The sequence below is a fragment of the Telopea speciosissima genome, chromosome 3, assembly GCF_018873765.1.
Source record: "Telopea speciosissima isolate NSW1024214 ecotype Mountain lineage chromosome 3, Tspe_v1, whole genome shotgun sequence".
Lineage (NCBI taxonomy): Eukaryota > Viridiplantae > Streptophyta > Magnoliopsida > Proteales > Proteaceae > Telopea > Telopea speciosissima.
This window is the reverse complement of record NC_057918.1, coordinates 1,609,185-1,636,705: the sequence shown is the minus strand read 5'-3', so window position 1 is coordinate 1,636,705 and position 27,521 is coordinate 1,609,185. Positions and strand designations below refer to the sequence as shown.

Below are 27,521 nucleotides of genomic sequence, written 5' to 3'. Positions count from 1 at the left end.
AGACTCCTGGAACTGCCAAATTCTGGCGGATTCTAAGATTCTTTGTGCCTTTTCAAATTCCCAGGCAGTATTAAGTATCTCTTTGGTTCTCCTAGTTTCTAGTGCTTGACTTTTGTATTCCAAGACATGTTTATGAGCCTTTTCATATTTCCTAGGCTTATTTAGGAGTACTTTCATGTTTTCTTTGTTGTGGAATTCCTAACTATCATTTATTGTCTTGGATGTAATTAAGGTGGGCTTTTAGCCTCCCTCTACCTATAAAAGAAAACTGTGGGAGCATCTCTTGGCAACCATGAATTGAAAGCAAATTGCTCTCTTTGAGAACTCTTGTTTGTGGACTCAAGTGGCCAAAAGTGGATCTCTTTTGGTGTGCCTAGATGGGACTCCTATGGTGGGCAACTAGTGGGACTCTAGTTTGCCAAATTTATCTTTTGTTTTATCATTAAAATACATCTTCTTTCTTCTTCCCTCAAAGCCTTATCCCTCTCCACCATTACCAAATACCAATGCAATCAACAGCCTTAAAGTCTTATAGCCTATCCTACTTTGGTCCTACACGACCTGATTTCAATCTGGTTGTCCTCCAGAATCGATCCTGAAGTGCAGATCCCTTAGGATCCGCCACCAAATTGGTATCAGAGCATGGCTGGAGATGAGACCCAACCATAACCAAGGGAATGATCCTCACATCCTTCAACAGATTTCAGACACTCTGAAATCTATATCTAAAAGACTCCTGGCTGTGGAACAATTTCAACTTACTGGTTCATCCCAGCAGCACCATGAAATGAGAGATGAGAATCAGCCCCATGCCTCTTATAACTCTGGAGTCAGAAGAACAGCAGGAAGGACTCGAGTCCCACCAAATTTCTATGCTACTCCACCAAATCCAGCAACCTTTGAAGAGCACATGTGTATTTACTTCGACAACACAGGTGGCTACCCACCTCGAAGGCAAGACGACTCACATAAGGTAAAGATGGAACTTAAGGAGTACAATAGAAAGATGGACCCACAGGTATTTTCTGACTGGTTAAATGCAGTAGAAGATTATTTTGACTGGTTTGAAATGCCTGATTATAGAAAGATCAAACTTGTTGTTCCTGCTCGAAAATGGTGGAAAATCCATGAGAAGAGGTTGCAATCTAAGGGCACACTTATTACAACATGGGCTGAAATGAAGGAATATTTGAAAATACAATTACCTTCCTCCTCCATTTGTTAACCGATTGCATGATCAGTTCAACACCTTGAAGCAAGGTACCCTATCCGTGGCTGAATACACGGAATCATTCTCTGCCCTGCTTTCGCATTCGGGAATTGAAGCAAGTGAAGTCCAACTGATGTCCAAATTCAAGCTTGGCCTCAAGCCTGAAGTAAGGAAAGCCACGGGTACTACAAGTATCTATGATCTTAAGGAGTGCTATCTAATGTAGCCCTAGGTTGGTAGGAATCCAGCTAGAAGCCAATAACCAGGATCTGCCATGAACAGGGTAGTTCGAATAGGCCAAAATAGGTGTTTTTGGTTAAATTAGGGTTAGGGTTTAATGGAATCTAGGGTTTGATGGTAGGGTTAGGTCAAGTTGATGTTGGGGAATCTTCCAGTGAAGGTTACGTTAAGTTTTGATGGATGGAAGTAGGTTAGAATGAATCGGCAGCAAGCTATTGGTTAGGGTTTTGGGTTTTTGAAAAGAGGAAAGGGGAGGTATTTAGGGTTTAGGATGGTCAGCTTGGAATGGGACTTGGATCGAATGTCCCTTAGTATGAGAGGAGAACTCGATCAGGTTGTGGTGTGATTTGGATGGCTGGTTTGGTCGGGCAGAATTGAGGTGTTGGGAAAATTGAATACAAAAGGGGGAATCTAGGGTTTGGGATTTGGTTCCAACTTGTTGATTTGAAGAACAACTTGCACAGATTGTTGATGTAGAATAATCCTTGAAAATCAGAACTTGAACAGTGTTGAAGAACAAGTTAAGGGGGATGTTGATTTCTATATCTATTATCGGTTGTAACTTCCTTGTTTTTGGCACTTTGGTTGTTACGGGGCCTGTCCCGTTTTAGTTAGGGGCCTCCCATTTCCTTCTTTAAGCATATTTATATGAAAGAGGTTCTAGGTGGCTTCCTGTTTTTTTGTATATTTATTTTTTCCTCCATTTTTTTTTTTTTTTTTTAATATAATTTACTTATCCAAAAAAAAAGAGAGCTTGAATGAATCACCCGGGCTTCACACCGCTAGGTGTCGATTGGATCAAACACCAATCCCATCAGCCTTGATCAAACAGAAGACAAAAGTCTTCAATGGAGAAGAAGAGCAGCAAAAAACTTTTCATTAATCAAAATTCGTGTACAATACTTGCCTCCCTTACAACCTTGTATAAAAGACTCAAAATTAGACTCCTACACTAAAAAGGAAAGGCTTAACCCAATCCTTAACCTATTAGGTAACCTAAACTGACTAGGAAACTGAAATATTGAAGGAAATAGACTCAAAACATGGCTGGACTATAGAGTCCTAATCCTGCCCAACTTACATAACAATTAAATAGTCACTTGACCACTAACCAAATAAAAAGAAATCTACTAACTAATCCCGTATGTAACCTTATTACCCATAGTTTAGGCCCATGGGATCAAAGGCCCAACATGTATATAACTCAACCCTAGACTTTTTTCTAAGCAAAGAAGCCCAGTTTAGTGATAAATCTGTTTCACTATCTGAAGCCCTAGAAGCAGAAGAATTAATGAAACTGCTCTCTAGATCTTATGAGACCCCTTATAATGGAAGGACTTCTCATTTCCGGTCTGAAGATTATAGATCATCTCCCTCCTCAGTTCAGCAAGGATCTTCCTCAAAAGATGATTACAAGGGAAAGTCCCCTATGCAGTCTGGTCCTGGTTATAACAAGTGTTACCATTGTAACCAATCTGGTCATGATGCCAAGTTCCGTCCTTAGAAGAATAGATGTCCCAATGCAGCTGTAGGGTATGAGTCCAAAGTAGAGGTAGAGATTCATGATGACCTGCCTGCTGATCTTGATGACCCTTATGTTAATGAAATCTACATCATGGATGAAGATACTCAAGAAGTGCATGTTGTACATCGACTTCCAATGGTTCAAGGTAAGCCTGACCACTAGGTTGGGGTCACTGATGTTTTGCCTCCCCACAAAGGCCTTGATCTTTTTAACCAAACTCAAGCTGATACTATTGTTGAAGTGTATCGAGCTCATAGGGAGAAGAGAATCTCGATACACTTCAACAACTATTATTGAGACACCAACCACATTTGTTGTTCAACACCTTCCAGAAGCTGAATCCATAGATAATACCATATCCCAAGTGCAAGTTTATGACATCTGCGGGAATGTAGGTTGGAAAGACCTGCTTATTTTGTGTAGTAAGTGTAGTCATGGAACTGAGCATAGTTATTGTATGCAAACCATGTTGGATGATGTTAAGCAAGAAGAATGGTTGTGTGCAGACTGGTGGAAAGAAGAATGGTTACCGCAGGCTACTCTCAAAGCAATGGTGACCACACATTGTTCATCAAATGATCAGGTGAAAAGATTGCTCTTTTGATTATGTACGTTGATGATATTGTCGTCAGTCGTCACAAGTGATGACATTGAAGAAATTTCTTGTCTCAAGAGATATCTGGGCAGGAATTTGAAATTAAGGATCTTGGATAGCTTCGTTATTTTCTTGGCATTGAAGTTGCCTAGCCCTCTAGTGCATCTACCTATCTTAGCGGCAAGGTGTTTCATCCTATTGTTTGCAAGTTGGGCATGTGTGATATCTATGCACCAACTTGAGGGGGAGTGTTGTAATATGGGTACAAGGGTAGAATTGTCTTATAGGGATATTTTCGTCTTGTACTCATTCTAGATTGTTCTCCTCCATATTATAAGTAAAGTTGGCTTGTGTCCCATCAGACAATAGATTTTTTTTTTTTTGGGGGGGGGGGGGTTGAATAGACACAAGTCATATTCACCAAATCGACAAAAATAAAGCATAATAAAGTAGAGTACAATATATCTCTTACCAAACCCCTTTGGACTAAAAGGCATTGTTGGAACCAACTCATCTCAGTCTGGGTTTCTAGATTGATTCATGCCGGTCCTGCCATGATGTTGCTACTGCATCAATTTGTCAATTGTCAGTTTGTCACTATTTAGCATATCCTGAGTTCTTGTTGCATGTTACAGGAGTAACCAGTCTGATGCTGGCATGAAGCACTAGGTCTTGCAAACCCAAAGCTATATTTGAAAAATGTTGAAAATATTAACCATTTCTATGTACTACAATTTTATTTTACACCCATTCACATGAGCATCAATAAATTGGACCTCATCTTTGCTATTTCGAAACTATTTTAATGAAAAGAAAAACTCTTTATGTGAACATGTTGCTAGTTGCTCTAAGCAAGCAGCCTTTCCAGCTGCCTTGCCCACAGCAAAGTGTAAATGCCTCTTGGAAAGAGCCGCTAAATTAAGTTTTCATTTAAGTGAAGGAAATATGACCGCCTTACCAATAGTTGAGATTAAATTGGGAGACGTTTTGGCTTATATGCCTAATATAATTTCCATTATTGAAGGATAAATATTCTTATCCGCTGATCTATTCAATGCTAGAATCCGACCTTCTATTAATATGGGTCTTTCCGTCTCTAGAGTAGGATCTGCAGCTCAAATTAAAGCCATGAAACAAGTAGCTGGCAAATTAAAATTGGAACTAGCTCAATCTGCAGAATTTGAAGCCTTTGCACAGTTTACATGCTCATTTGGTTGTTTTGACAATTGGATAGATGGAGAATAACCTGAATTGGTCACATGTCAAACATGGGTCCTCTCTCTGCCATATGGGGTCACCATGTATGGAGCTATTGCCCTTGATTTTCTACAGTTTATTCTTCAAACAAGGTTGATTGTTCCAAACAATTTTCTAAACATTATTCTGACATATGGTGATGTTAGATTTGACTGAGCCAATTGATGAGTACGTGAAAGATGATATGGACAAAATGTCCATAAAGTTTGGGTCCCACCTCACACTGCCACGTGGCAAAAAGCTGAGTTAGCCAGCAGTGTTTCCAGCTGGTGCACACACACTCCCAGATTCCCATCCCTATAAAATTATTGTAGATGCTGATTTGCGCGTGTAAATTGAAAATTTTAGGTATCTAGAAAGTGGGATGGTGAATATTGATAATAGGGAGATAGCGCAAAGTAAAAATATTAGGTACCTAGGTTCAATCATAAATAAAGGAGAAACAAAGTTTGATGTTGCACAAAGAATTAGAATAGGGTAGGTGAAGTGGAGGGGTGCTATAGGACAGTTATGCGACAGGCAATGATGTATGGAGCTGAATGTTGAGCAGTAAAGAAAAATTCAGTGTAGCTGAAATCAGGATGTTGAGATGGATGAGTGGTAAAACTAAAAAAGATAAAATTAGGAATGAACAAATTAGAGCTAATTTAGGAGTAGCTCTAATACATAATAAGTTGCAACAAAATTGTTTGTGGTGGCATGGACATGTGCAATGGAAGCCTTTGCATGCTTTAGTACGGAGGGGTGATTTGATTCAGATTGAAGGAGCTAAAACAGCCAAGGATAGGCCTAAAATGATTCTAGGAGAACTTGTGAGGAAAGACATGCATAGCTTAGAACTAGTAACAATATGGTTTTGAATAGAGAGCTGATTGAAGAAAAATGATCCACATAGCCAACCCCATTTAGTTGGGATAAGGCTGAGTTTAGTTGAATTGAGCTGTAGAACTAGGAATTGAGAAAATGCGGAAGTTTTGCATTCTCAATTTAAAAGTTATCATGTGACATCTGTTTGACAAGGTTGTAAATCCATTTGTAAGAATCCTTGCTACGTAACATGCCGTAGACATGTCACTTGCACACCCAAATATTAATAAAATGGGTTCCTATCTTTATTTTACCATTGTAGTATAATGCTTAGATTTTCTATAATATTTTAAAGTTTGTAAATATCTAGCATTAAAGATTTCACTCTAAAAGTCAGCTGTTTTAATAGGTTGCTGCTCTTGGGGAAGGCGTATCTCTGGAAGCCAAATTGTTGAGCAGGTAATTTGGGATTTATGTGACATAAATTTCATGTGTGACATTCTTTTTTGTTATGCTTATGGTTATATGCTTATATCTGATACAATTGCAGAAAGGAAGCGGCACTGTATCAAAGAGAGGTAAATGGGTAGTACTTATTGATGTTTGGATATATAAATGAATGGTTAAATATAAACTTATTTCCAATTTTATGATGGAGAAGTTTTGAGATCATGCTATGGCATGGGAGTTTCCATTATTCTAGGGATTTATTATTATTGGTCATACAAACGTAATTCTTTGGGCCAGGCTGCTCTTAAAGCTGCGAAACAATCTAAAGATGGGAGAGATGAAGAAATTGCTGCTCTTCGGTCTCAAGTTGAGGTAACATATTGTAACCTGTAGGATTTCCTGCTCTATCCTTAGTCTTCATTTATCGCTAGTCTAACTCACGCATTCTATTATGTATAGTGTTCCATGATGCTTTACTTATCTTGTTTGAATCAGGGTGCCAAAGATGAGGCTGCAGTCGCAGTGGAACAGCTTCGAGAAGCAGAATCTGAAACAAAAGCTCTTCACTCGATGACTCAAAGAATGATCTTGACTCAGGAAGAGATGGTATATACTTTTTACCACTTTGGTGATTTTATTATATTATATGCTTGAGATATTATTGTATTTTGAATCTCGATTTCAGGAGGAAGTTGTACTTAAAAGATGCTGGCTTGCTCGATATTGGGGTTTAGCTGTACGACATGGTATGCTTAATCACTGAATTGTATGCCTCTCGGTATTTTCTTTTACTGGTAAAGAATATTTTGTGCATTAAGGGTTTCTGCTTATTTGGCTTAGTTTTGGAGTCCCTATGTTTGGGGTCAGATGAATTTACAAGAGTGCTTGTAGGTTACACAAGTGAGGTTACCTTGTGTTGTATTTAATCAAGTGGACGAGGAGTTATTAGTAGGAGAGGAGAAGCAATCATGGTATTTTGTTGGGCTTGGCTATAGTGCAGAAAGTGCTTTTTGCAGATATGTCCCAGACTCCCAGTATCTTCTGTAGCATTAGGAGTCCTTTTGCCAGCAACAGAAGGAGCTCAAATCTAACATTGAGACTATATAAAAGGGATTGACAATTAAAGTTTTCTGCAATCAAGTGTTAATTGAAAAATAACCTAGCAATTAAGCTCACTTCTACTAGTTTTTGGTACCTTTAAACTTAAATATAACTCAAAATCTGAATTTCCCACCTGTGTATCAAATTTGAGTGACAGGTTCTGCTGCATGTGCAAATGTCCTGGGCAGTCTGTGATGCAGTATTCAGCTCGAAATAAGACACAGAAAAGAAGTTTCTGCAGTTTGGGTTGGTCTGGTTCAACCTTGAACCAGTTTTTTGGTTCAAAATCATCCCTTTGGTTCAGTCCTGTTGCAGGATATGGCTTGCTGTTCCTGATTTTACAGGTTTCCTAGTCACTTCAGGAAACTGGAGATTAGTCAATTCGTGGAGTCTATTTGGGTCTTATTTCATATTTTTTAATTGTTATTACTTATTACTTGAATGGAATAGGGATCATAAATCCAATCCTCGATAAAGTCAGTTTTTTTTTTTTTTGTAATATTTTTATTTAGTTCCCTTGTTAATTTAGGAAACTCCAAAACAGCCTGCGCAAGAAGGTGATTTCCTTTTCTGATTTGTTTTTTCCCCCCCCTTTTTATAGTCTGTTTTATTCCAGCTTTTAATTATAATGGTTTTGAAAGGCTACCTCAGTGAATTGTTTAATGAAGAAAGGCTTTTTCAGCTCTATCGGCCTGTGGATTTTAGTCTACCTCAGTGAATTTCTGGGTGTTGGCTCTTGTGGATTCAAGAGTGAACTCTGTGGATTCAGAAGTGGATCTAGAGGGTTCCAGATTGTTAATCAGGTGGATCCCTGATTTTTACTTCTCCTACCTCATTCTCTCTATCATCTACATTGAATCAGGTCAGATGTAAACCTTTATTTTATTACCCGCGATTTCTGATTCAGTAGAATACAATTCTGATTTCAGTGTAAATTTATTTAGTTCTATGAGTTATTATTTCTATTCTTTCATTTTTCCTGTTCCTATCTCTGCGATTCTGGTTTACTAGGATTTCTGAATCCTAAACCTTAGTTGACTTAGAAACCCCATCAGTCTGCCAACCATGCCCATCTGATCATGATGTGTTTTATATATGAATGGGAAAAATATATGTATATAGCATCTATCATACATAAAACATTTTTTTTGTCTATATTATACAATTAAAGGAAAATTTATAGGACAGTCATACGACTGGCTATGATGTATGGTTTGGAATCTTAGACAGTTATGGAGCATGATATAGATAAACTCAGTGTAGTGGAGATGACGATGTTGAGATGGATGGGTGGCAAAACTAGGAAGGATAAAGGAAGTAATCATCATATTAGAGCTGATTTGGGAGTAGCTCCGATGCACGATAAGCTGTGAGAAAGTGTTGCGGATCCGGGGTTCGAAAACCCGATTCGGATCGCATACAGGCCCACCCATGTGTTGGATAACTCAAATCATAAGCACAAGTGGCAAAATAGTAAATATTTGAAGTTTTATAAGATCAATGGCAGAATGGTAAATAACTGAAAGTTATAATGGAATGGCAGTATCGTAACTAAGGGGGATCTTAAAGGGTAAATAAGGTAAACTAGAAGAGAGGACAGAATTGAATCTACTATTTAAAATGAAATTAAGGACAAGTTAAAATAATGAAGAAAAGGAAGTGCAGATCTGGAACTTAAGTTAAAGGCTTATATCAAAAGGTGGTGGGAGGAGGTTGTCTTCTGCCTTGGACTGAAACAGCATAGCAGAAGATAATGGAAGAACTCCTTCACTTCAGCACCTTTCGACCTGAGATTTCAGTTGAACAATATCTTGTCCCATATGTGAGAAGATCTACTGGTATTTACTCAAAAGATTCAGCAACGACAGAGAACCAGTGACCTGAAACTGCACTTGACGGTAACTTGCGGAACCAGTGAGGAACCCTGGTCCGTTATCCAGCAGAAGAGTCGTTTGGGTCTGAGCTCCTCAGATTCTAGCGCCTTAGAGAAACGTTTTGGTTCCCAGAGTTTGAAACCGATAGGATCAGAAACCAGAGAGCTCCGGTAAGTTCTCTGAGTCTCAATATACTGTCAACAATTAGGGAAACAAGGATAATAGTAGCAGACTAGAATAGACAAGGGAGAAGAAATAGGACAGAGGGAGAAAAATAAAAGGAGACGAACCCAAGAGACAGGGACCGATCAGAGAAGAACAAGAACGCACAGTTGCGCTTCAACAGCAGGTAAACTTAATGTAATCTCATTCCAATCTCAAATCTGAGTTCTCCTACGTAATACAGTGAATATAAAGAAGGCTCTCTTGCATAAAAATAGAAACCTAACTAAATTGGAAACCAGCTAAAAGAAAAATACAAACTGAAATAGAAACTAAATAGCCCCAAGCAAAATCCCCTACGTATCTACTCAACTGCCTCAAATAAAAAGAATAAAATAAACTAAATATTGTATGTTAATCCCAAATAATCCCTAATAAATCCAACATTTAATTGCGTCAGAAAGTCGTTTGAGGTGGCATGGCCATCCGCCATGTTCGACGGAGGCCTTTGGATGCCCCAATACGGAGGAGTGATTTGATTTAGATTGAAGTAACTAAAAGAGCTAGGGGTAGACCTAAAATGACCTTAGGAGAAGTGGTGAGGAAAGACATGCATAGCTTAGGGCTTGTATCAATTATGACCTTGAATAGAGTTGATTGGAGGGCAAGGATCCATGTAGCTGACTCCATTTAGTTGGGATAAGGCTGAGTTGTTGTTGTATTATACAATTAAAATAAAAAATGAGTACTTTTGTTGTCTAGAGTAAAGGAATCAAATGTCTATTTTGATCATTATTTGGTCCCTCTGATATCAAAATATTTTGGGGAAATATGTTTGTATGTGTGGAAATATTGTAACGTATTTAATTAGAGGAAATTTTACATAGAAATTTGTAAATGATAGAATAGGAACCCCATACACAACTAGGATGAATTACATCACCAAAATAGCCTCCTAAAATCTTCAAGGAGAGAGTTGTGATATATACTATTTTTTGGCTGCTAATTTGAGTTTGAATTGTGTGTATTTACTGCTTCTCCCCATTGCATTGGACCTATGTATGGGCACTTTATTCTCAGAAATTTGAGTGTGTTGCAAACCTTGTTGCATGCATGCCAGCACTTATATTTTGGCAAAACATAATTTTTCATGTACTTTCATGCATTGTGTGCGCATATGTGTCTTTCTTTCAACTATTTTTCATTTTCCACACTTACTCATCTCTCTTTAGAGAAGCTTCTCAGTTCTCACTGCTTTGAGCCATGTTTGGGGGCTGTTTACATTTACAACTGTTCGAGAGGGAGGGACAAACAGGATTTTCCACATCTAGTTTTGTGTCCCACCATGTTTTCAATGTCTCCCTTTCTGTTATTAGCCATAAATCCTTTCCTTTACACTTCTCAAGATGTTGATTTTTCAATGATTTTTTAAATTTTATTCTGCCACATGGCAAGCTTCTTTAGAGCTGAGACTCTCCACATGATTAGAAGGTGACGCTTTTTTTTTTGATTTCACCAACTTTAAGTGCTGTCAGAAACTTCAGTGGATGGCTCACTTAGAGAATGTGTTTGTAGGCCAGTTTGTTGCATCTAGTGCATGGTCATGTAAACATGCTTTGGAGTCACATCGTCAGGCACACTTAATCAATTTTGTACACTGATACATGTTGTATCATCTGACTCTCTCTTTAATGTTTATTTCTTTTTTCTCTTTGTAGGTATCTGTGCAGATATTACAGTGTCGAAATATGAACACTGGTCATCATTAGCACCTCTTCCATTTGAGGTTGTCACCTCTGCAGGGCAAAAGGCAAAAGAAGAATCTTGGAGCCATGGTTAGTCATAGCGCATTGATCTTTATGGCACACCTCTTTACTGTTATTCTCTGGAAAGAAGCCAGAAACTGGTTATAATATAATCTTCAGTTCCCATATTATTACTAATATATGGATAACCCATCATATTTAAAAACATTGAGCAGGGGATGTTGATCCTGAGAAAAGGAGTAAACTTGTTCGCGATTTGAGTGATCTAACTGGAGAAGCCAATATTGAGAGTATGCTTTCAGTAGAGATGGGGTTGAGGGAGCTGGCTTCCTTAAAGGTCTCCTTCTTTATTCGACATTTATTTGACATTTTACTACTGCCCCCTCCAAATTTTGAGTCTGCCTTTGTTTGTTTCAACGTAAAATAGGCAGAAGTGAAAAATAGGAGGGTAAATTTTGCAATTCTTGCATTTGTTTTGGTGCAAGTTAAAAAAAAAAGAGTAGAATTTTGTTGGCCAGGTCCACTCTTTTGTGGCCAAAACTCAACTTTTACTGCGAGAGTCATATCTTCTTCTCTCTCTAGTGGTTCTTCTGCAAACTGACTGTTGGCAAGTGGAGTTGTTATTGGCCGATGAACGAACCTCCTTTTGGCTATTTCCCCTCCTACAACCACCGAATATTGCTGCTTGTGCTTTGCCAAAATCCCCACCCCCCTCTCTCTCTGTCCCTCTTTTGTACTAGACTAGTTAATAGCACGTGCATGATATGTGCAGCAGGAGTTATCACATTTTTTTTTCCTTTTACATACAACAATAAAAATATCTAAGGGTAGTCTTTGTATTATAAAATAATGGATGAAGGCAACCTAGACATATATGTCATTTATTCTTTAGCTTAAGGGAGAGTTTAGAGTTAATGTAATAAGGGTATTAAGGGTACTTTGTTATAAGTTTGTATTTTTACCTTTTTACCTCCCTAGGCACTTATGTTAGTATGGGAGCTATTGATGTAATTCTGCATGTTATAAGCAAGTTAATAAATATAGGGAGAGCAATCAATTCTCTCCCCAAGCATTCTATGCACTCTCTCTTCCTCTCTTCTTCTTCTTCTCTGTCTCTCTCTCTCATCTTACTTTCTTTTCTTCATTGTTATCACTTTGAGATAATATAAAATAATTAAGGGTAGTCTTGGTATTTTGAGATAAAAGTTAAGGATGCTCTTTGTATTAGATCGTAGATTATGTAGTTTCGATGTTATAACTTATAAAAGAAGATATAAGGGCAGTATTTGGTACTATATGATGACAAATAAGTATATTTTGGTAGGGAGAAAGTTCTCTGTCCGGGAGTGTGGCCTACGCCAGCATTCCCATGAGTCTATCTCTCTCCTCCCCATATGAAAAGACATCTCTAGCCCCTTATTTTGAGGAGTAGAGAGATAGACACATGGGAGTGCTGGCGTTGGCCACACTCCCGGACAGAAAACTACTTCCCATTTTGGTATTAGGTAAATTAGAGTACAAAAAAAAAGTATGGAGTTATAGAAATCAACCTTGGAATCAAAAGGTTTTAAGATAAACAGAATGAAGACGAAGTATATGGTGTGTAATTTTAGTTACACTAAGACAGATAATGAGATGATGAAAATTGATGAGAGGGAGATTGCACAAAGTGATTATTCTAGGTATCTGGGCTCAATTATAAATAAAGAAGGTGATATAGAGTGATAAGTGGGTGAATTGTGCCACAATAGTTAAGTTGAGCTATTGCAACCTTCAAGTTGCGGATTTGAAACATGGAAACAGCCTCTCTGCGAAGCGGGGGGTAAGGCTGTGGTGAACATTTGCCCCTCCTAGACCTTGCAATAGTGGGTGCCTCGTTCAATTGGACTTTTTTTTTTTTTTAAATGTAGAGTGATGATGTTTCACAGAGAATTAAAATAGGATGGATGAAGTGGGGAGGTTCGTCCACAGTGTTGTGTGATAGACGTAGTCCTTTAGACGTAGTCCTTTAAAGGTTGAAGGGAAATTCTATAGGACAGTCATACGGCCGGTTGTGATGCATGGGGCAGAATGTTGGGCAGTTAAGAAGCGTCATATAGATAAACTAAGTGTTGCAGTGATGAGGATGTTGAGATGGATGTGTGGCAAAACTAGGAAGGATAAAGTAAGGAATGACCATATTAGAGCTGATTTGGGAGTAGCTCCAATACATGATTAGCTATGAGAAAGTTCCTTGAGGTGGTATGGCCATGTTCAACGGAGGCCTTGTGATGCTCCAGTACAGAGTGATTTGATTCAGGTTGAAGGAACTAAAAGAGGCAGGGGCAGGTGCAGGCCTAAAATAACCCTAGGAGAAGTGTTGAGGAAAAACATGCTTAGCTTAGGCCTTGTATCAAGTATGACTTCAAATAGAGCTGATTGGAGGACAAGGATCCATGTAGCCGACCCCATTTAGCATGGATAAGGCTGAGTTGTTGAAAATTAGGGTACAAAAAGTAATGCATTTTTTTTAAGGGCAATTGAAGAAAAAACACCCCAACATGGAGGGATGATAGAATGACTAGGACAAAATGAACCATGGCATCATTCTGTTTTTTAACAGTCAATGGTATACCATTTCACTGTCAACAGTAACAGATGCAGATACATCACCAAAAGAGGCTTATTTTGATGGGAATAAGTCTTGGGTTAGGTTATATACATGTTGGGGCTTTGGTCCCATGGGTTTTCAATGTAATAGGTTACTTTTATGGACCTAAAGTAGGGGTAAATAGGTTGCATACAAGATTAGCTTCTAGACTTAGTTTTAAGCTGTCATGTTACCATTTAAAGAAGTCACATGACTTATTTTAGGCTCTTAATAAAATTCAGCCAGGGGTGGATATTCTCTTCTCCTAGGCTGAATATGATTCCTAGGACTGTAATGAATTGAACCCTATGGCCATTATAAATAAAGGCAAACCGTCACTGATAGACTCCCCTACCTTGACTTGACATTACCCCTACATCATACCCTAACCCTAATTTCACCAAAAACCCTATTTTGACCTAGTTGATTCACCTGTTCATAACAGATCCTGGTTGATTGGCTCCTGGTTGGTCTCCTACCAACTGAGGTTGGGCTGCCTATTAACCAAAAGGTCCCTTTGTCTAGCCTTTATTAATAGACTTGAAGAGCAGAACGATTAAGATATTCTAGCAGCTGCTGTTCATAAATTTTTGAGAAAAATTTGGAGGTTAAACTTAGATCTCTTCTCCTAGAAGAAATCAATGTAAGCAAAGAGAGATACAGGCCACATGAGCTTCTTTTCAGGTTGTTTGCATCTCTTAAATCTGTTGCCCATCAATGGCAACATTATTTGGTGTTTTTACCTTGGAAATCTTGGGCACCAAAGGAACACATGTAAATCCCGTTCCCAATTTTACTGTTATTGTTGCTACATACATACAAATACTATAAAGTTTCCATAGGAAAACAATTTACTTTTGCAGAGTTTTATGACTGATAGATTATAATTCCCTACTTTATTTTATGGTGAAAAAATTGGAGCCTTTGAAAATTCTAGTTTTATCCTCAAAACATTGGCTTTGCAAGTCTTTTAGGTGCAACATGTTGACTTGCATGCTTATTTCTTTATATTTTACACTTTCTGACTTCAAGGTTGAGGATGCTGTAGTGTTTGCATTGGCCCAATACCGGCGTTCAAATTTGGTTCGACAATCCAGCTCAGGTTTGTTTACCCTATCAAATGATTAGCTTGGCGTCATCTATGATCTACTGATGCCTTTTGTATTTTTTGGTCGGGGTCCTTTGTTCAATTGTGATGACTTTTCTCATACGAGGGAAAATGATAATCAAGTCAACTAAGCCTGATCCCAGCTTAATGAAGTTCTCCATATTGGGAAGATATTGATGATCTTTTGTTATAATCAATGAATTGATTCCAACATGGTCACTGGTTATGACAAAGTTTCTTTGGCGTCCAAATCCTCCGATCCCCTGCCACTCCCACCTGGATGGATTGGCAAAGAAAGATTTTGTTGAGCATAGGGATAAGCTTTCCAAATGAGTATGCTGTCTCTCATACAAATTGTACAGAACGCAATTACTTAAATTCATCTTTTCCTCAAGATGGATAATATTTTCCCCAAAAGGTTGAGGTTACATGTCTTTAAACTCCTTACATGCGATGACAAAATCTAAAGATGGGATACAGATCTATATAAATCCTCAGAAGAGTGTCCTCTCAAGATATTCCAGTCTTTATTTCTTCCAAATCTGCCTAAAATTTCCAGAAGGTAACATCTTCCAGAGGAATTAGTCCTCTATCATAAGGGATAGGTGACGACAGCAAACACTTGATTAATCCATTCCAGCATCATCCAATCTAGTTCAAACACCCCTAAATAGTAGGACTAAGTTTATTGGGCTATGGGACAAGTGCAGAAAGGTGTTACCTATTCTTCCTCTTTTAGACCCAGGACACCAGTTTTCCAAATGGAGGCCTTAAAGTAATTGAATACAATGACCCTTTCCACAGCAAACAAACTACCAAAGTCTAGCCTTTGGGAGGTATGCTCCTCACTCACTAATCCTACCAATTTGAGATTATTCTTCATCATTCAACCTAATGGATTAGCAATAAGATGTTAAGGGGGAAAATGACATTTCTGGAACCTTCCAAAATTTAGAATCTGCTTTGAATCCGTTAATTCTGTGTTCTTTCAACTCTGAAGGTATTTGCATGGGCTCAGTTGCCTATCAGTTAAGTTCATTTGGAGATTGGACCGTCATACTATCTTTCCATCTTATTTGAATGTTGGCTTGCCATGTCTCCTTTGTTTTTTTTGGGAAGGGAGGGGGGACGGGGGAGGGGGGGGGGGAGTTAACACAACTTTGAGCACGTCTTCCACTGTTTTCTTGTTTGATCATTTAGTGTTCCCCAATTCTGGATTCTTCTCATCTACTATTTCAAAGCTGTCCCAACAAACTCAGCCTTATCCCAACTTAATGGGGTCGGCTACATGGATCCACACAAAACAAAGTAGGGAAAATAGAGTTCTAAAAGAGAGAGAGAGATGGGGAAAGAGATGAGAGATGAAAATGGAAAAGGACTAATGAAAGATGGGAAATACATTGAATAATGAACGATGAAAGATGAAAGATAGTAAAAGGAAAGAGGCATAGCCCAGCTCATCAGGAGAATCTCAGCTAAATGGGGTCTGCGACATGAATCCTTGCCCTCCAATAGGCTTTGTCTGAGGTCATACTTGGGACAAGCCCTAGCCTAAGCATGTCCTTCCTCACCATTTCTCCTATGGTCATTTTAGGTCTTCCCCTAGCTCTTTTAGCTCCGTCAATCGGAATTGTTAGGAGTAAGGGGGAGGAGTCGTGAATAGGGAGCTAGCGTCAGCTCCTATTCACGATTCCTCTAATGAGGGGTATTTTTGTCTCTGGTTTGTTTTACTTTACCCTATTTAATATATTGTTTTGGGTGCAGTCAAACTAACGACTGCAGCCCCAATTGTGCAGCTTCTTTCCTTCCTTCTCCTCTCTTCTTCTTTCTTCTTCTTCTTCACTTATATTCACATGGTATCAGAGCTAGGACTGTAGGGGTCGATCATTCATCCTTAATCCTTTCTCTGTTCCTGCATTTTGATTTGAATAAGCTTGCGGTTTTGAAGACTTAAGGTTTTGGGACTTCTCGTGATCTTATCTTAAAGGGGATGCAGCACCCTTTGCTGCAGTTTTGTGGTTTTATTTGAGACTAGTTCATGACTATAAAAAAGAACTAGGTCTCGGTTTTTGGTATGTGCCAAGGTTGAGATCGATTGAGGTGTTGTTTGTGATTTTGATTTGGATCGAGTTATTGGTGGTGATTGTTTGTGGCTGGCTGGTGTTTGTTGGTTGTGATTGATTAAAGGTCATATCACCTTGATGTCCTACAGTTTCAGAACTTTTTGTAATTTCAGAAGTGTTTGCAAGTTAAGAAGTGTTTGCTGTCCATCAGTTTCACTTTGTCCGGGACTTCTCTGTGAAGATTCAATTTGTTTAGTTAAGCATGGGTGATGCAAAGACTACTATGACTGAACTGACCTCCTCTTCTCATTGCATTACCGAAAGGAAACTTGAAGGGATTTCTAATTTTCAGCAATGGAAAAAGGTGGTTCGATTGGCCTTGACGGGGCGTGATCAACAGGATCATCTCACAAAGCCAAAGCCTGAAGGAGACACGACATGGGATACGGTGGATGCAAGAATATTGAGTCAGATGTTGAACTCAATGGATAATTAGATTGCAGACCTGGTTACTCACATTGACACAGTAAAGGATTTATGGGAATACTTGAATGTCCTCTATTCTGGGAAGGACAACTTGTCTCGGATTTATGACTTGTCCCAAGCTTTTTATAAAGTGGATCAGAAGACTCTGACTGTAACCCAATATTTTGCGGAATTCAAGCGACTATATGAGGAGCTGAATTCCATTCTTCCTATCACGTCTGATGTAAAAGAGATGCAGCAATAGCGAGAACAACTGGCTGTTATGGTATTTTTGGGTGGACTTCGAAGAGAATTCGAGCCAGTACGGTCTCAAATCCTTGGTGGGGATAGAGTCACCACACTTTTAGAAGCTTTTTCTTGACTTTTACGGGTTTCTCGTGAGAACAGCCAAGATTCCACCCATGGTAATGAGAGTTCAGCACTTGCAGCCTTTCCCAACCGTGGGTCCAGTGGTGGGACAGGTATGGGCAGCAGTGGTGGTAGCCGTGGTCGTGGGTCAGGGAATAGTAAAGCACCCACATCCGGTACTTCAGAGACTTTAGGACAGGTGCGCACTTGTCATCATTGTGGCAAAGCTGGTCACATTCAGCGCTTTTGTTGGAAGCTTCATGGTAAACCACCTCAGTTTGCAAATTCAGCCAGCAGTGATCCGGTGGTTACCCCTCTTTCCAAGCCTGAGGGTAAAATAGTGACTATGTCTGATGAAGATTATAAGCGATTTACTCAATTTTAGAATTCTCAGTCATCTCAGTTCTCCACTGCTACCCTAGTTCGGCCAGGTAATGCTATTGCATGCCTATCATCTACTTCTCGTCCCTGGATCATTGATTCAGGTGCTTCGGACCATATGATTGGAGCATCAGGTATTTTTTCTTCATTTCGTGAATCTTCTTCCAATGTTATGTTAGTCGATGGATCTCTTGCTAGAGTTCGGGGTACAGGCACTGTGCAAGTTACCCCCTCTTTGTCGTTGTCCTCCGTTTCTTACTTGCCCAAATTTCCTTTTAATTTATTATCTGTTCGAAAATTTACCAAAGCTAACTATTGTTCTGTTATCTTTTTTCCTGATTATTGTGAGTTTCAGGATCTCCAGTCGAAGAAGATGATTGGTAGAGGTCGCGTATCTGGGGAACTGTATCTTCTTGACGACGTATCCACTGTGGCATTTTCGAGTGTGGCACTTCCTCATCAGATTCATTGTCGTTTGGGTCATCCTTCATTGCAGAGTTTGAAGATTTTAGATAGTCGATTTCAGGCCTTGTCTAGTTTACAGTGTGAGTCTTGCCAGTTTGGGAAACTTCACCGTGTAAGTTATCCTCCTCAAGTCAATAATAGGGCTGTCCAACCCTTTTCTTTAGTTCATTCTGATGTGTGGGGTTCGTGTCCTGTTACTTCTCTGCTGGGTTTTCGTTACTTTGTCACTTTTGTAGATGACTTTTCCAGAGTTACCTGGATCTATTTAATGAAAGATCGTTCTGAATTATTTTCCATTTTCTGTACTTTTGTGCTTGAAATTCATAATCAATTTACTACTTCTTTGAAAGTTCTTTGAAGTGACAATGCCAAAGAATATTTTTCTGCTCCCTTTAATGAGTTTATGGTTCAGCATGGGATCATTCATCAGTCCTCCTGTGCGGGTACACCTCAACAAAATGGTGTAGCCGAGAGGAAGAACAGACATTTGATGGAAGTTACTCGATCTCTTTTATTTGAGATGAAAGTGGCTAACATTTTTTGGGCTGATGCTGTTTTGACTGCGTGTTATCTTATTAACTGTATGCCTTCTTCTGTTTTGGGTGGTGGTATTCCATATTCTTTATTGTTCCCTTCCCATCCATTGTTTGTCTTACCACCACGTGTTTTTGGGTGTGTTTGTTTTATTTGGGATCATCGTCCTGGTCGCTCTAAGTTGGATCCTAGAGCTCTTAAATGTCTTTTCATGGGGTATTCTAAAACCCAAAAGGGTTACCGTTGTTATTCTTTTGATTTAAGAAAGTACTTTGTTACCGCTGATGTCTCCTTCTTTGAATCTACTCCATTTGTTGCATCCTCGCTGCCTGCTTCAGAGTTGGACGATGATCTCCCTCTTTATGTTGTCGATACTTCTTCTCCTGTGCAAGATCCTTTGCCTCATGTGCCACCTCCAACACAACCACTGGCTGTTTTTCGCCGTCGCCCACCCGATGAGCCGACACGTCGCATTACACCTATGGAGAGATACAGTACCCAGGCAACACCATCTCCCATGTCCTTCTTGCCTTTAGATCCCCCTTCAGGTAATTCCTCCTCTGCAACTGTACCTCCTATTTCTGATCTTGATGTTCCTATTGCTACCCGTAAGGGGGTTCGGAGTTGTACCCAACACCCTATTAATCGTTTTATGTCCTATGCTCGTTTGTCCTCTTCTTTTGTTGCTTGTTTGTCTACTATTGACAGTTATCCTATTCCTAAGTCGGTGGTAGAGGCCTTGACTCACCCTGGGTGGAGGGCTGCCATGACTGAGGAGTTATCTGCTCTGAAGGACAATCAGACATGGGATCTTGTTTCTTTACCCTCTGGTAAGTCTGCTATTGGTTGTCGCTGGATATTTGTGGTGAAGGTTAATCCTGATGGGTCTGTGGCTAGGTTGAAAGCCCGTCTTGTTGCTATAGGCTATGCCCAGGTCTATGGTGTGGATTATCTGGATACTTTCTCTCCGGTTGCGAAACTTACTTTTGTCCGCATTTTGGTTTCAGTGGCTGCTATACATCACTGGCCGTTGTTTCAGCTAGACGTCAAGAATGCATTCTTGCATGGGGACCTGGTTGAGGAGGTGTATATGGAGCAACCTCCTGGTTTTGTTGCTCAGGGGGAGTCTGATAAGGTGTGTAAGTTGAGGAAATCTTTGTATGGGCTGAAACAGTCACCGCGAGCGTGGTTTGGCCGTTTTATAGATGTTGTGCTGGAATTTGGTTTGACTTGGTCTGAGAGTGATCACTCAGTGTTTTTCAGGCAGTCAGATGCAGGGAAGATATTTTTGGTAGTTTATGTAGATGATATTGTTATTACAGGGGATGACTCTTCAGGTATTGAGAACTTGAAGACATATTTGGGACAACAATTCCAGACTAAGGACCTGGGACGACTGAAGTATTTCTTGGGTATTGAGGTAGCTCAGTCAAGGAAAGGGATTTCGCTCTCACAGCGAAAGTATGTGCTTGATTTACTTTTAGAGAGAGTATTACTGGGATCTAGGCCTTTGGATACTCCTATGGATCCAAATGTGAAACTTATGGCAGAGGATGGGGATGTTCTGGATGATCCACAGAAGTATCGAAGGCTTGTAGGGAAACTCAACTATTTGAATGTGACTGGACCTAACATCTCTTTTCCTGTTAGTGTGTTGAGTCAATTTATGTCCGCCCCTCGGATAGCTCATTGGGAGGCAGTTATAAGGGTGTTGCGATATATTAAGAAGGATCCAGGGCGTGGTCTCTTATACTCTAATCATGGTCATAGAAGGATTGATGGATTTACTGATGTGGATTGGGCAGGATCTCCTATTGATCGAAAGTCTACTTTGGGCTATTGTGTCTTTGTTGGAGGGAACCTAGTTTCATGGAAGAGCAAGAAACAAACTGTAGTAGCTCGATCTAGTGCAGAGTCGGAGTATCGGGCTATGGCTCATGGCACTTGTGAACTAATGTGGATTAAACAGTTGATGACTAAACTTGGATTTGGTGATGATTCTCCTATGTTGTTGTGGTGTGACAGTCAGGCGGCTATTCATATTTCTGAGAATCCTGTGTTTCATGAGAGAACGAAACATATTGAGGATGATTGTCATTTTGTTCGTGAGAAGCTGCAGCAAGGGATTATTTCTCCTCGTCATATTCGCATTGGGGAGCAGCTTGCTGATTTGTTCACCATGCCTTTGGGAAGTATGAGAGTAAATTATATTTGTACCAAGCTGGGCATAATTAACATCTATGCTCCAGCTTGAGGGGGAGTGTTAGGAGTAAGGGGGAGGAGTCGTGAATAGGGAGCTAGCGTCAGCTCCTATTCACGATTCCTCTAATGAGGGGTATTTTTGTCTCTGGTTTGTTTTACTTTACCCTATTTAATATATTGTTTTGGGTGCAGTCAAACTAACAACTGCAGCCCCAATTGTGCAGCTTCTTTCCTTCCTTCTCATCTCTTACTTCTTTCTTCATCTTCTTCACTTATATTCACAGGAATCATATCACTCCTCCTTACTGGGGCGTCCCTAGGCCTCCGTTGAATATGACCTTACCACCTTAAACGACTCTCTCATAGTTTGTCATTGATCGGGGCTACCCCCAAGTCCGATCTAGATAATCCTTTATTTTTTTTATTTTTTTTGGAGAGTAAACCTTCTGAAATTTCACTGTACTACAAGTGTAAAGACCATAGTGTGCAGAGACCAAGTGGGAGTCCTGATGGCACCATACTCATGCATGTGTAAATTTTATTCTGTGATATATTTCTTTTTTATTTGTTGGCTTCCTGCATTAAATTTGATTATTTTCTCCCTAATCCGTGGAGCTTTGTTAAATTTTGTGCACTAAATACTCTCTCGCTTGTTTTAACAGATCCCAAATCACCTGGCAATCCAAAGTTTCTGGAGGCATTTGGTAACAACTTTATTCAAATGAATATATTTTAGAATGCATCACTTATTTATATCAAATGAATGAGAGTGGTAGACAAATCTGCTGAGGGAAGTAGGTGCCATTATCATCCCACCAAGGAGTCACCCTATGTTAAAATGACCAAATCATATTATTTACCATCATATATTTTTTACGTTCCATGGATGATAGCAAACAGACTGATAGATATTGTACAAGAGGAAATTTTATATCGATATCTAGTTCACTTGATTGGGTTGATCTTCAAGGTGAGAAAATCATGATATTGCACATCTATATCTTGTAAACCTGTCCCTGTCAGTGACATTAGGTTGTTCGCTTAAGGCTAAATCAGTGTACTTTATTCTTTACGAATGTTGAAAAGTGTGATCCTTCTCTGGTTCCCATCTATATCTTGCCTACCTGTGTTACCCTACAAAATATTATCTTGGGAAACAGTAGTGTATTTCTTTGTTTTGCATGCGGATGGCATGGAACTGAGACCTGTCTCTTTTTTGCAGAGTTAAGCCAAGAGGAGTCTGAGGATGTTCTTTTCAAGGAGGTTTGGTTTATTTCTTGTCTCTAGCTTGTTAATTATTGATAAGATTTGTGGTTAGTGAATGCTATTTATGTGAATTCAACCAAGGCAGGTGGGGTTGTGTTTGATACATTTATTAACAATTAAATCCATACCCAACCCGACCCACTCGTGAACCCATGTATAACCCATTTAATGATTTAATTCAGATTGAAGGAAATAAAAGAGCCAGGGGCAGACCTCAAATGACCTTATGAGAAGTGGGGAGAAAAGACATGCATAGCTTAGGCCTTGTATCAAGTATGACCTCGAATAGAGCTGATTGAAGGGCAAGGATCCATGTAGCTCTTTCATTTAGCTGGGATAAGGCTGGGTGGTTGTTGTTAATGATAATTTCTACATTATACATATTTTCCATCTTTCTGCCACAAGCTTACCATGGGTAACTGAATCCACACATACCCCACCCTGAGTACCAACACTCTTTTACCTAGTTCTTACATGCCACTCTAGGTCTTGACACATCTCCATGCTTTTGGGTACTCACTCTTGTAGGTGATTAGATTTTATATGCAGAGTAGGCTGTAGAGATGTTATCAGTTTTGAGTTTTTGTTTATTCTTTTTAACTCACAGTAAACTTGGCCAGGCATGGCTTTTATATTTCTGGAGACGAGCCAAAGTCCATGGAGTTGAGGAAGATATTGCTGATGAAAGACTCCGATTCTGGATCAGCCGTAGTGGCCAATCACCTACTTCCCATGATGCTGTTGATGGTAAGTTTTTGCTTTACAATTATTGGTGTGGATCCTGGGTCTCAAGACCCTACTTGGGTTCGCTATGAGCCTACCCAATTAACAGATGGCTCAAATTTAAGAACCCGTGGCAAAAGGGTTTACTCACAAAGGTTTTCTGATTGATGATTCAATAGGCAAGGGTAATATTGGAATAGAATGAACTAAAGGAGGGGTATTAAGGTAAATTAATTTCAAAAAGCAATTATATCATTGGGGGTGGGGGGAAAGAAGAAAGGTCGTCTTCAACCTTGTGACCTTCAACTAACAGAAAGCCAATCTTGGTTTGGGAGGGAGAACTCCTTGGTCTGGAACCTGACGACTTTGCACTTTTGGGGCAAGACTCTCAATCCCGAACCCTACTGAATCCAAGCTATGGTTTATCGAGACAGCAACCCACAAAGCACAGAAAATTTCTGGAAAGGGGGCCAGGCGGTAGTTACTGTTTGTGCCTTTTATTCCAGATTTGTAGCTCTCGGGGAACTTGTTGGGGATAGGAATCTGATGTTTATAGTCGTACTAGAAATGCAATCTAATTCCTAGAACATCTTATTGTCTTAGGTTGTAAAACTAGAAATCCAGTAACCTCGTTTCAGATCAGAGATACCGCCAGTACCCAGGAGAGAAAAGGATAACAGTAAAGAGAGTAGGTAAGGAAGAGGAACAAAGGAGGCAGGGGAATTGTTTCTAGAAAAGGGAAGAAGATTACTCTATTCTCCCAAAAATAATGACTCCTAAATATGCTACTGGAACAAAAATCTAATTTGGCCCGATCTCAAACAGGTTCGGCCAGGTCCAAAGAACTTCTCATGCATCAACCATTTAATGTTTTGTTGTGAGAATTATTTTGTAATTATTGAAAGAAAAAAAAAACATAGGACATCAGGATATTACTTAGGTTTTGTGAGATTTGATGTAAATGAGGCTGCACCTTTCATTAATTTGTCAGACTGTTAAAAAAAGGGCAAATGCAGAATAAATTGGAAATAAAGTTTTGTCAACAGACATTAGTTGATTTCCATCAACATGTTTTCAGTTGAAACAAATGAAGCCTTAAAGTTGCATGTGGTCTTGGATGATGTGCAGTGTAAAGGGTTTTTGTTTTTTGGTTGGAGAGAGAGGTATAGAGAGCATTTGCTTACTTTATTTGGTTTCATCGTGGTGGATCTGATGCCCCAGGGTATAGATGAACTCAAAATCCTATGGTATGGATTCTCTAGAATTGTTGATTTTTTATGGTCAAATTCCTATAGAAAGTCCAGTGTCTGTTGTCAGATCAACTCTTCATGCTCCTCCACTCTAAAACCTTGAATCAAGTTTTTAGGAACTCCAAAAGAATGCAAAGTTTTGCTAGAAAATATGCAATTTAAAGCTTTGCAAGATGTGAACATTGTGGCAGTATCCTTGGATGTCTCTTTATTCCTGTTAGGTATTCTGAATTGAGGTTTATTAAACAAATACTGGTGTTTGTGTTCTTCAGCTGAGAAAGGCCTGTTGGAGCTGAGGAAGCTGGGGATAGAGCAGCTATTGTGGGAAGCATCACGCAAGGAAATCGATCAAACCTCATCTACCCCTGTACCCAATTACAAGGCCTTTGCCAATTCAGAAACATCTTGACGATTGACAGATGCTGAGATCTTCGTATTTAATCTTTGAATCTTTCACCCTGAGGATGGAGTGCCTGATTGTGCATCTTTCCTTTGTTTTTTTTTCCCCAGTCCCCTGTATTAGGAGAGTCGAAAGCATTATATCAACTGTATGGGAAAAGGTTCTCTGAGCTGACCGTGGATCTCTCTCTCTCTCCTCACATGATATGACTTCTCTGCCCCAACCATTTCGCCACTCATTGGTGTGCTCCCTATGTTGCTTGCTCAAAGAACCTTCTCCTTAATTGTATTTACTAATGAGAGGTGGGTCATTCTTATGCCACTCCTCTTATGTATGTGTGTTCATTATGGTTCCTTTTTGTTTTATTGGGTTTTTATTTTTTTATATTTTGAAATTGAGTGATGTTTGTATACTATATTGGATGTTTAGTGAGATGCTACAGTATTATTGGAAGGTGGATCCTCCCTCCCCCCCCCCCCCCCAAAAAAAAAAAAAAAAAAACTGACCAAAATTTTCAATGCTACTGACCTTTTTTTTAGAAAAAAAAATCCCTTATTTGAAATTTGAAGTTCGATAATAGTCGTTTATTTATTTTCTACTGTTGCCACTTTGGAATCATTGCTAGCCTAATTGGTTTGAGAAATCCGTGTAAATCCGTTGGGAACTGGAGGAGCCATTATTAGTTAGACTTTCAGAGAGACGGAGAGAAATTTTCTTCTTTTTACTTGTGAAGTCTCTGAACATATTGGTGGACGTTTCGTCCAGAATATTTATTAGAATACAGGGGAACATGGGGAGGATTGGAGGAACATTTAAGGGAGAGCAGAAAATCCAGTTCCAAAATGCATTTTTTTTCACCCAGCAAGATTCCAAAGTACCCCGGGGATGCACTCTTCCCTCATCACCTGGTATCAGTATTGTATCAGCCGTATCGGCAACCAATGTGGACCAGTATGTACCTGACCGATACAGTATTTGATGAATTGGATAAAATGCTATGTTTTTAGGTAAAAAGTAATTCTTTTTTTAATCTGAAATCAATCTGAGCTGTATCAATACCGGTATACCAGTGCCAAACTGCCAATCCTGTATACTTAAACCCTGGGCCGCTGGGAGCCCAACACACCCGGGGTGTATTCAACCGTTGGTTTGTGCCGTATATATTCCTAGGCATACACGGAGATGTGTGCGGTACAGTCCAACCCTTGGATGCCCCCTAGGCACTCCCTGGGCGCTGAGCTCCCTAGAGAGGAGCCGGATCCGAGTATGCCCCGCACTGATATATATAGCTGGTTGACTCTAGTCACACACCATTGAAGGTCGAATCTGTCCAACTCTGGTTATTTAAAAGATTCCACCAGGTTTAAATGATACAAGGTTTTTCTTTTTCCGGGTAGAATGATACTAGTTTTTGCAGCATATAAGGGATTGGTATTTGTAATTGGACAATTTATATTGCTAGAAATCATCTTCTTCTTTTTATAAACAAGTACATAATTTTTTTTCTTGCTTTCTTCTAGCTTATCGATCCAATAATTCCATGTTCGTATTTTGAAAGTAAGAGAGGATAATAGGATTTTTTTTTTATCCAATCAAACTTAAATAGACCGAGTCAATTCTTAAAAAGAATAGCGATTTCTCTCATGTTTCACCATAAATTAATCTTCTTGTGGTTTTTCCTTATTTTATGTGATTTTCTGGATGTTTTTTAGCTTTAGGGACTGGTTCTTATACATGGATTTTCATTGTAATTTTGTTATACTTTTGCCATGATAATCTGTTTTCTAAATCTTATTTGACCTTCTTTGTCATCTTAAAATTTTATTTTATTTTTTGATTTTTCATGCACCCATGCATTAGAAATAGACTTTTGCATACCTGGTAAATATGTTTATGTTACGTGTTTTCATTATGTATTGCATTTTGTTTACATTCACGTATACTAACCTTTACTTTGCAGTTAACCACTTTGAGTATGTGGTTTTAAACCCTAATCCTTCTATTTTATACATTTTCTTTATTTATATTATCATGGCTTCTTATATATTTTATGTATTTTTTAATCAAGCAATATGAGATTGGTTTAACCGGACTGAGGTGCCTAACACCTCCTCTGTACCATAATATAACCCGTACTTAGAGTGATGATTTGATCGGTCCATATTGAACCGTCATGGAGTCATTTTTGTGTTTTGTAGGATTTAGGTGGTGATCGACCTCCTCCCGTACTAGGGATGTCTATTGATCGATACGGTTTGGTTTGATCAGGTGAACCAGTTTTGGGCTGGTAAGGGGGCCAAACCAAAACCAAAACCAACCCATTAAGCAAAAGTTGGTTTCAATTTTGGTCTGGTTAGATAGTTTTTTATTTTATTTTTATCAATTTAATGTAATGAACCATTATCGGATTACTACCAATTTAGTTTCGATTTTGAAAATAGTGATTTTTTATTGGTTATAGTTGATCCGGTTCAATTTCAAGTTTTGATTTCATAAAAAAACGAAACCAATCTGATAAGGGGTTCAGTTGGATTCAGGCTAAACCGATTGTTGATACCCCAACCTCTCCCACTTCAACACCGATTCCGACGAGTTATCACATCATATTGACCAGATCGAGATGTCACCAATTCACCGACTACTACGTATATGCTTCGACACTGGGTAGTTTCCTAATCC

At 39.2% G+C, this 27,521-nt stretch overlaps 1 protein-coding gene and 1 long non-coding RNA gene across 3 annotated transcripts in view; one reads left to right on the top strand and one right to left on the bottom strand.

The window, feature by feature from the left end:
- Positions 1 to 24,959, top strand: part of LOC122654607 (coiled-coil domain-containing protein SCD2-like) — a 32,260-nt gene extending 7,301 nt beyond the window's left edge. Inside the window, exons 6-17 of one of the 2 annotated variants that reach the window (XM_043848774.1) lie at positions 6,044 to 6,093; positions 6,185 to 6,212; positions 6,382 to 6,456; positions 6,616 to 6,690; positions 6,770 to 6,830; positions 10,940 to 11,056; positions 11,203 to 11,324; positions 14,649 to 14,718; positions 21,866 to 21,907; positions 22,426 to 22,466; positions 23,090 to 23,216; positions 24,715 to 24,959. In XM_043848774.1, the coding sequence (XP_043704709.1) occupies positions 6,044 to 6,093; positions 6,185 to 6,212; positions 6,382 to 6,456; positions 6,616 to 6,690; positions 6,770 to 6,830; positions 10,940 to 11,056; positions 11,203 to 11,324; positions 14,649 to 14,718; positions 21,866 to 21,907; positions 22,426 to 22,466; positions 23,090 to 23,216; positions 24,715 to 24,851 (945 nt within the window). In that variant the 3' untranslated portion in view covers positions 24,852 to 24,959. Of the gene's footprint in view, positions 1 to 6,043; positions 6,094 to 6,184; positions 6,213 to 6,381; positions 6,457 to 6,579; positions 6,691 to 6,769; positions 6,831 to 10,939; positions 11,057 to 11,202; positions 11,325 to 14,648; positions 14,719 to 21,865; positions 21,908 to 22,425; positions 22,467 to 23,089; positions 23,217 to 24,714 lie in introns of both variants that reach the window. The other variant, XM_043848773.1, reaches the window with a different exon arrangement.
- On the bottom strand, positions 146 to 12,048 carry LOC122654612. The gene is made up of 3 exons (XR_006331939.1): positions 11,970 to 12,048; positions 8,008 to 8,012; positions 146 to 156 (listed from the first exon to the last, which is right to left on the bottom strand). It is a non-coding gene; the product is annotated as an uncharacterized LOC122654612 (long non-coding RNA).
- Positions 24,960 to 27,521: the final 2,562 nt, after the last annotated feature.